Genomic DNA, 9,887 nt, shown 5'->3' on the forward strand with positions numbered 1-9,887 from the left:
CATGCATGTGTGTGTGATGGATTTAGTCAAGTCTCTGGACAAAAGGCAGGTTTTCTACTACCCTTTCAAATCAATTCTGAACCAGATTCAGGGTAGTTAGGTGGAGCAATGGATAGAGTGCCAGTCCTGGAGTCAGGAGGATCTGAGTTCAAATCCAGCCTCAGACATTTACTAGCTGTGTGACCTTGGGCAAGTCACTTAAACCTATTGCCTCAAAAAAAAAAAAAAAAGGAAAAAAAGAAAAAAAAAATCCTGGACCAGATTCAAGCTCTCAAACCTCAGGATGAATAGTGCTATCTACTGAGTAATGCCTCTCTCTCTTTTCAGCTCTTCCTGTCCTTGCCCCTGCTTCTAAACCTCAGTCCCCTCCCTGGGGTAGAGAATGCTGTTCGTGTTAATGCTGTTGTAGAAATGAGAGTTGAATTGGTTGAGGACAGAGCCGCTGTAGCCAAGGTGGCTGGAAGGCATAGAGTTGGACCAGTCACCCCCACCTCCATGGCTGGGGATGTTGGGGAGCGGGGAGAAGGAGTTAAAACTCAGGAAGTTCTGACCCATCTTCTCAGCGCTCTCATTGTTGAGTCCTGGAGGAGCCCCCCCTGAGCGGCTAGTAGAATTGGAGCCGCTGACATAGGCCGTCATGGTGGACAGGAAGCCAGTGAGGCACGGGTTCCCCGAAGGAGAAGGGGGAGAGCGCTTCCCTGGGGAGCTGTCAGAACCCGGAGAGGCACTGTCTAACATGTCCTGGGGTTCTGTGGTCTTGGGGCTGCCAGACAGGAGACTGTCCTCAGACTTCTCTGAGGCCAAGGAGCCTGTGCAGGAGGTGACATCCGACTTCCTCTTTCGCTTTCTGCGGAAATTTCCATTGTCAAACATCTTCTCACAGTTTGGATCCAGAGTCCAGTAATTCCCTTTTCCTGACGACAACCAGGGGAAAATGATAAATAGAGACATAGTCAAGTTTTCCCTCCCCATATCACAATAAATTAAAACCCCAAATCATCAAAGATTTCACTGTGGAATGACAGACTGTTGAACTTGGAGTCAGCACGAGCTGGGTTCAAACCTTGCCTCTGCATTTACTAGCTGTGTAACCCATATAGAAATCACCTAACCTCTCAGCCTCAGTTTACTTGTGGATATAATGGGGATAATAATACTTTCAGTAATCATCTCACGGGGTTGTTCTGAGGCTCAAATGAGTTAATAAAGTAGAGTATTAATAAAAGCAGTATTTAAGTCAGCTACTATAAACAGACAGATGAGAAGCATTCTCCCTTCTGATCATTCACAAGGATGTATTTATTATGGGCCTAATCCTACACTAGTAGATATAGGATCCCAGAATTAGAGCTAGAAGGAATCTTAGTGATTATTTAATCTAACATTCTCAATTTACATATTGAGGAACAGAAAATCAGAGAGGTTATATGATTTGTTTGATGTTGGACAAGTAGTGGCAGACCTAAGCCTTGAACCCTGGTCATAAGATCAAAGATTTTGAGTTGGAAGAAGAAGCTTAGAGCCCATCTGGTCTGTTGCTCTCATTTTAAAGAGGAAGAACTAGGGCCCGGAGAAGTTAAATGATTTTCCCAAGATCACACCGGTAATAAGGAGCAGAGCTAAGATTTGAACCCAGAATTCTTTTCTCCTCAACCACTCTATTTCAACGAATGTTCTTAAAGCTCCTATCACATGCAAAGTCTGTTGTGCTAGATGCTGAGATACAGAGAAGGATCCAGTCCCTTCTCTTGAGAAGCCTTTTTTCTGGGCCATTTCTCCCACAAACCAGAAACCATCTTTCCCATTTCTGAAACTATGCAGCCTCAAAGATTTTTACTCCAGCTCCTTCAAACTCCTACCTGGCTCTACTCTCCAGATAGGAACTGGTGGTCAGGGAATGAAATGGGATGATGGAAATCACATTTCTGCTTCCACATTTTGCACCCCCTCCCCTTGGGCTGTCTTGTCTCTGTCTTGCAGTACTCTCTAATTATTTTAGGCATGTTCACCTTCTCTCCTTAATTAGATAAGCAATCCATTAAGGACAGGGACCACTTCTTTGCTTCTCATATATCAGAGAGGTGCCACTCTTTCCATGGGATTCTGAGCTTGAAGCCACCAGACACCAGGTAGTCTAACTGCTATCATTTCACAGATGAGCAAACTAAGTCACAGATTGGCAAAAACCACCTACCCCAGGGACACAAAATCAGTAGTATGGTGGGAAGGGCACTGACTTTGGAGTCTAAGGACCTGAATTCAAGTCTAATCTCTGACACTTATGACCCGTATGACCTTAGGAAGTCCACTTAATCTTTGTGGGTTTTAATTTCCTCCTCTGGAAAATGAAGGAGTTAATTGTAAGATGCAGAGTGAGACATGTATCTTTGAATGTGGCCAATGGGGGAATTTGTTTTGCTTATTTATTAACATTTGTTACAATTTTTTTTTATCCTTTTCTTTATTAGTCCCAAGGAGGGTAGTGAGAGTAGGAAAGGAGAGAAAGTAAATGCTTATTAAAGAAAAAGAGAGAAAGTGAAAAAGAGAGACAGAAAGAGAGGGAGGGAGAAAGAAAGAGAGGAAGGAAGGAAGAAAGAAAAAAGAAAGAAAGAAAAAAGAGAGTAAGCAAAAAGAAAGAAAGAAGGAAATGTGAGAGTTGGATGAGATGAGCTCTGAGGTCCTTCCAGCTCTAAATCTGTGATCCCTTGAACTCCCAAACAGAGCTTCTCACTGAATTTCAGAACTCCTTCCACCTCTCCAAGCAAAGTGTCTCATGCAGAGCTGGGTGCTCACCAGGGCCTCAGTAAATACTTAAATTGAAATGAGATAAATATGACTGGTTCAAATAGGATCCATTTCCCTGCCCTGTGGGATCTCCCTTATCTTTAGAGGTTAAATGGAAAGTAAGAAGGGGCGTTCACTGGGACATTCATTCTTCATTTTCTAAATTTGCTCACTAGGGCTAAAGATTGGAGTTCGTTAGCTCATATAAATCACACCTAGCCCCACACTCACTCCCCCACATACATCCTCACACCCCCCACCCACATACACACACACACACACACACACACACACACACACACACACTTCTCCAGGGCACACATACAAAGATGGTCTTTCCATCCCATTCACATGATTTTTCTATGCCTCCTACCTGGATCATCTTCATCCCTGGGCACTTTCTTAAAGCAGTCATTGAGAGACAGGTTATGCCGAATGGAGTTCTGCCAGCCAGCCTTGCTCTTATTGTAGAAGGGGAAGTTGTCTGCCACATACTGGTAGATCTGGCTGAGGGTCAGCCGCTTGTCTGGGGCTCCGTGGATGGCCATGGCAATGAGGGCTGAATAGGAGTAGGGTGGCCGCACCAACTTCATCAGCTCTTCCTGGGAAGGTATGGGTAGCCAGCCTAGGTCAGTAGCCCCAAGACCATTTGGTAGCAGCTGCCTCTGCATGCCGTAGGACTGGGGAAGGAAGGGTCCAGGGTTGGAACCTTGGAGGTAAGGCGGAGGGGTGATAGCAGGCCCATTCAGCCAGAGGTAGGGGTTTGGGGTGGCCCCGTAGTCGCCACTGCTATCATAGCCCGAAGGACGCTGGGGACTGGGCATGTTCTGCGGGTGGAAGAAGTTCTCATAGTAGATGTTCATCTCGGGGGGCTCCTGGCCAATGTTGGGGAACTGGGGGCTGCAGCGGGGTGGGGAGTGCGCCTGTAGATCGAAGGAGCTCATGGTCTGACTGCTGGGGACCAGTGGCCCCTCCTGAGCCACGAAGCACCTGGGAGAGGCTGTTCCTGGAACAGGTGCAGCAGCTGGACCCAGGCCCCAGTACTTATACACCTGTGCAGTGTTTAGCCTTGGGCTCATGCTCCACCCTAGGGCAGCAGGGACTGGCTGGAGATCAGGCTGATAGGGAGTCCCTTGCCTTGGGGGAAGGTTGGCTGCTAGCTGAGGAAAGTGCCTCAGCCACCCCCTCTGAGGCTCAGGCTGCTTCCTTGGTACTGATGAATGAAGAGAATTTCCCTCCAGTAGCACCCAAGGCAGGAAGTCTCCTGTAACAATGCTGTGAAGCCTGGGCAGCCCTCTCCCAGGGGCTTATTTGAGCTGATGTCCCAAATGTCCAGCGTTTCTCTCTGTATCTCTGTCTCTCAGAGCCTGTTTCTCTTTCTTTCTGCTTCCCTCTCCATCTCTCTATGAATCTCTCTCTCTCTGTCTCTCTGTTTCTCTATGTCTGTCACTGAGTCTCTCTGTGTCTCTGTCTTCCTTCCTCTTTCCATGTCTCTCTCCATATCTCTGTCTCCGTGTCTCTCTATCTATCTCTATCTCTCTTTCTCTGTCTCTCTGTCCTTTTCTCTCTTTCTCTGTCCCTCCCCCCTATTTCTCTCCTTCTCTCTTCATTCTCCAAAGGCAATCAACAGATATGAGACTGATTCTGTTGAGTAAATACTCAAGAATTTAATGTCTCATCCTGCCCTCCCCTCACCCAATTACCTCTGCTCCCTTGTACACCTCCGAGTAGCAAACTTTCAGTGAGCCCCAGTCAAAGGCATTTTTTCCCACACAAGGGCACAAAAACAGCCAGAGAGCTCATGTTCTAAGATACATACAGAGAACAGGAGCAGTCCTCAACTGATAAATCATACAGACAAATTGACAAGGATTAGATTCAAAAGAAATAACAGAGTTGCATATTTTAAGATTTCCCCATCTATGTGCTGGCCAAGTTTTTCCTTTATGGGCTAAGTGTGTAGGATGGGTGAGAGGGGAAGATTTACAAATGACAAGAGAATGAAATGAAAACTAGGATCCTGAACTTGATGACTAGTGGAGAGTGAGTTGGTAAAATTATTCAGAGAATCAGATCCTCAGATTTGGATCTGAGAAGAACTTTAAACATGATGGGCCCTCATTTAAAAGATGGACAGATAGATTGAGAAAGAAGAGGTGACTTGGGGAGGGGTGAAGCCAAGATGTCAGAGAAAAGACAGCAACTCACCCAAAACCCCTCTGAACACCTTTAAATAATACCATAAAACAATTCCTGGAGTAGCAGAACCCACGAAAGGATGGGCTGAAATAATTTTCCAGCCAAAGACAACTTAGAAGGTCAGCAGGAAAGGTCTGTTGCACCTGGGTGAGAATGGAGCACAGTCCAGCACAACCGCCCCAGAGCAGAATGGGCCCAGTAAACCAGGAACAGGCCTTGGGAGCCATTGAATCAGTGGTGGCAGTGGCTTCTAGAGCTCTCAGTCATAGAGAGTAAAGGGGTGAGACAACTGGTCAGAAGGAGATTACAGGGGTCTCTTTGCTAGGACTGAGGCAGGACTCTGTTGCTTTGCCCATATTCAGATCCAGTTGCAGTCTTCAGTGGCAGTCCCAGGGTGAGAAGGAGCACTAGCACACCAGGGTTTGCAGCCACAGTGGAGCAAGGACCCTCATCACAGTTCCAGGGCATAAAAGAGGCTAGGAGAGTAGTAAACACATCTCTCCTTAGATCATACCACCTTGGAAGAACTGAAAAATTACAGGTCCCTAGAAATATCTCTGAAAACAGCTGCACAAAACCCCTGAAACTTGGAACAGTCCCTCCTCCACCCTGGAAGCAGAGTCCTACTTTAACAAAGAATTAAAAGTCAAGAAATAAGCTGGTGAAATAAGCAAACAACAGAAAAAATTCTGACCATAGAAAGTTACTATGGTGACAAAAAAGATCAAAACACATATGCAGAAGATAACAAAGTCAAAGCTCCTATATCCAAAGCCTTCAAAAAAATATATGAATTGGACTCAGGTCATTGAAGAGCTCAAAAAGGATTTTGAAAATCAAGTAAGGGGGTAGCTAGGTGGTGCAGTGAATAGAGCCCTGGAGTCAGGGGGACCTGAGTTCAAATCTGGTGTCAGACACATAACACTGACTAGTTGTGTGACTCTGGGCAAGTCACTTAACCCCAATTGCCCTCACTAAAAACAAAAACAAAAATCAAATAAGAGAGGTAGAGGAAAAATTGGGAACAGAAATGAGAGTGACTAAAAAAAACATTAAAAATTAGCCAACAACTTGTTAAAGGAGACACAAAAAAACACTGAAGAAAATAACACTTTAAAAATAAACTAGGCCAAATGATAAAAGAGGTACAAAAAGCCAATGGGGAGAAGAATGCCTTAAAAAAGCAGAATTGGCCAAATGGAAAAAGAGGCACAAAAATTCACTGAAGGAAAAAAAAAACTCCTTAAAACTTAAAAAGTACAATAGGCCAAATGGAAAAGGAGGTACAAAAGCTCCCTGAAGAAAATAATTCCTTAAAAATTAGAATTGAGCAAATGAAGTTAATGACTTTATGGGAAATCATGAAACAATAAAACAAAATCAGAAGAATGAAAAAATAGAAGACAGTGTGAAATATCTCACTGGAAAAACAACTGATCTGGAAAATATATCCAGGAGAGATAATTAAAAAATTATTGGACTACCTGAAAACCATGATCAAAAAAAGAGCCTAGACATCATCTTTCAAGAAATTATCAAGGAAAACTGCCCTGATATTCTAGAACCAGAGGATAAAATAAAATTAAAATAATCCACCAAACACCTCCTGAAAGACACCCCAAAATGAAAACTCCCAGGAGTATTACAGCCAAATTCCAGAGTTCGTGAGTCAAGGAGAAACTATGTAAGCAGCCAGAAAGAAACAATTCAAGTATTATGGATCCACAGTCCATATAACACAAGATTTAGCAGCTTCTACATTAAAAGATTGGAGGGCTTGGAATATGATATTCCAGAGGGCAAAAGAGCTAGAATTACAACCAGGAATCACCTACTCAGCAAAACTGAGTATAAGCCTTTAGGGGAAAAAAATGAACATTCAATGAAATAGAGAACTTTCAAGCATTCTTGATGGAAAGACCAGAGCTGAATAGAAATTTTGACTTTCAAATACAGGACTCAAGTATAAAAAGGTAAATGGGAAAGGGAAATCATGAGGGACTTATTAAGTTTTAACTATTTACATTCCTACATGGGAGGATAATACTTGTACCTCAAAAGAACTTTTCATTATTAGGGCAGTTAGGAATATATATAGACAAAGGGCACAGATTTTAGTTGAATATGAAGGGATGATACCTAAAAATAAAAAATAAAAATGAAGGGGTGAGAGAAGAATGTACTGGGAAAAAGGAAAAGGGAGAGGTAGAATGGAATTATATAGATAATAGAATTATCTTACATAAAAGAGGCAAGAAAAAGCTTTAATAGTGGAGGGGAAGAGGGTGGAGGGGGAAAATGAATGAACTTTACTCTCACCAGAATTGGCTCAAAGAGCAAAAAACATACACACTCAAATGAGTATAGAAATCTATCTTATCCTACAGGAAAGTCAGAGGGGAAGGAAAAGAGAAGGGAGTATGTGTGATAGAAAGGGCATATTGGGGGAGGGGTGGTCAGAAGCAAAACACTTTTGTGGAGGGACAGGGTGAAAGGAGAGAGAGAGAGTGAAAGAGAGAGAGAGAGAGAGAGAGAGAGAGAGAGAGAGAGAGAGAGAGAATAGAATAAATGGGAGGGGGAAAGGATAGAGGGAAATATAGTTAGCAATAGTAACTGTGAAAAAAAATTGAAACAAGTTTCTCTGATAAAGACCTCATTTCTCAAACATATGGAGAACTGAGTCAATTTTACAAAAATAGGAGCCATTCCCTAATTGATAAATTATAAAAAATAGGAACAGTTTTCAAATGAAGTAATTCAAGCCATCCATGGCCATATGGAGAAATGCTGTAACTCACTATTGATGGGAGAAATGCAAATTGAAACAATTCTTAAGTACCACCTCATACCCATTAATTAGATTGGCTAGTAGTACAGAAAAGGAAAATGACAAATGTTGGAGGGGATATGGGGAAAATGAAACATTAATGCATTGTTTGTAGAGGTGTGAACTGATTCAACCATTGTATAGAGCATTTTGGAACTATGCCCAAAGGACTGTAAAATCATGAATACCCTGCTAGGTCTATTTTGCAAAAGAGATAAAAAACAAAAAGGAAAAGAACTTATATGTACATAAATATTTATGGCTGCCCTTTTCTGGTGGCAAAGAATTGGACATAGAGGGGATGCCCATCAATTGGGGAATGGATGAACAAACTGTGGTATGTGATTATGGTGGAATACTATTGCGCTATAAGAAATGATGAGCAGGATGCTCTCAGAAAAACCTGGAAAGACTTGCTTGGGCTGATGCAAAGTGAAATGTACTTTCACTTTGTACAAAGTAACAGCAACATTGTAAGATGATCAGCTGTGAATGACTTAGATACTCTCAGCAATACAATGACCCAAGACCACTCTGAAGGATTTAAGATGAAAAATGCTATTCATTCCCAGAGAAAGAACTGATGGTGTCTGAATACAGATTGAAGCATACTTTTTTACTTTCTTTATTTTAATTGAGGGTTTTTTGGTCTATGTTTTCTTTCATACATGACTAATATGGAAATATTTTTTATCCCTACACATATATAACCTATATTGAATTGCTTGCCTTCTCAATGGGTGGGGGGTAGGAATGGAAGAAGGGAGAGAATTTGGAACCCAAAGTTTTAAAAACAAATGTTAAAAATAGTTTTACCTGTAACTGGGGAAAAATAAATACTAAATAAATTCAAAGAGGAAGAAGAAGAAGAAGAAGAAATGATAGTAGTAGTAGTAGTAGTAGTAGTAGTAGTAGTAGTAGTAGTAGCAGTAGTAGTAGGAGTGGGAGTGGTAATAGTAGTGACTTGACCAAAGTTATATATTAGCGAAGTCAGGATTCAAACCTAGATCTTTTGATTCTAAATCCAGTGCACTTTCTCTGTTGTTTCACTAAGAACATGCTGACCTGAGGACCAGGACACCTAGATTTGCCCCTTAATTCTATAATTCCCTCAGTGGCCAATGTTGAAATCCCAAAGGGTTAAGTCATGTTGCTTTCCTTGAGCTTTGATTTTCTGCTCTGTGGAAGAGGAATGTTGCTATTCTTCAGGTTCTGCTCATCAACCAGGAAGGTGGCCTTCTCTGAGCCCCAGATTCTGAGTGGAGAGGGGGAGGGAAGAATAAGAGGGGAAGGGGAGGTAGCATAGTTTCCTAGAAGGTACTTCAGGCTTGCTCTCTGTGACCTGGGAAGGGACCAGTAGGAAATTAATTCGCTGCTCACCCAGAATGACACTAGTAGATGACTCTTTGGAGATCATCTAGATCAACCTCCTCATACATGGGGAAACTGAGGCCCAGAGGGAAGCAGTGACATGCCCAACGTCACCCGCCTTGTTTGTGGCAGAGAGAACCCAGGTCTCCCTACTGCCAGCACAGGGTTTTTCCCCACTCCATCAGACTGCCTCTGAAGGACACAACTGTTCGGTCACATAGCCATTGCTCTGTGGAACACTAGCTTTTCCAGAATTGGTTTGGGTTCCGTGTAATTCATTAGTCATCTAATTTGTGGCAGTCAAGGTGATGCTGGGGAGAAGCAGAGCTGGAAGCATAAGGAACTTTTTCATATGGTTGTTTCTTCTCTGCTATGAAAAAAGAACAGGGCATCATGGGCTTATCTGGAGTGATGCTTAGATCTCAGAAGGTTGCAATTTTTGTCCCTAGTGTCTTTTGGGTTTTCAAAATATCCCAGAGACAAAAAAAAATGGAGGTGGCACTGCTGTGCTTTGCTACTTATAACTCAGAGGATCTTGTACAAGTAACATCTCTGTGGTTTCTCTATTTCCTCATCTATAAAATGAGGCAATTGGACCAGAGGATCTCTAAGGTTCCTTTCTGTAAATCCTAATACGGTGGGAACTAAGCTGGCTATGCAGGGGGCTAGTCTAGATTATCCAGAGAGCCTGTTCCATTGAGATTTG

General features: G+C 42.7%; 1 protein-coding gene across 1 annotated transcript; it reads right to left on the reverse strand.

Moving 5' to 3' along the window:
* Window positions 1-257: 257 nt before the first annotated feature.
* Window positions 258-3,977, reverse strand: FOXI1 (forkhead box I1). Its single transcript, XM_027842001.1, has 2 exons — window positions 3,158-3,977; window positions 258-914 (listed from the first exon to the last, which is right to left on the reverse strand). Exons 1-2 carry the CDS (start codon window positions 3,861-3,863, stop codon window positions 352-354), a joined length of 1,269 nt encoding a protein of 422 aa, XP_027697802.1. The 5' UTR covers window positions 3,864-3,977; the 3' UTR covers window positions 258-351.
* Window positions 3,978-9,887: the final 5,910 nt, after the last annotated feature.

Source organism: Vombatus ursinus, unplaced genomic scaffold, assembly GCF_900497805.2.
Source record: "Vombatus ursinus unplaced genomic scaffold, bare-nosed wombat genome assembly UNPS02014863.1, whole genome shotgun sequence".
Taxonomy (NCBI): domain Eukaryota; kingdom Metazoa; phylum Chordata; class Mammalia; order Diprotodontia; family Vombatidae; genus Vombatus; species Vombatus ursinus.

Bases quoted from the DNA above. Each gene is read 5' to 3' on its own strand.
- FOXI1 (XM_027842001.1), bottom strand. From the start codon at position 3,863: ATGAGCCCAAGGCTAAACACTGCACAGGTGTATAAGTACTGGGGCCTG. The intron at 915-3,157 runs GTAGGAGGCATA...GGTTGTCGTCAG, and splicing joins CAGGGATGAAGATGATCCAG to GAAAAGGGAATTACTGGACT.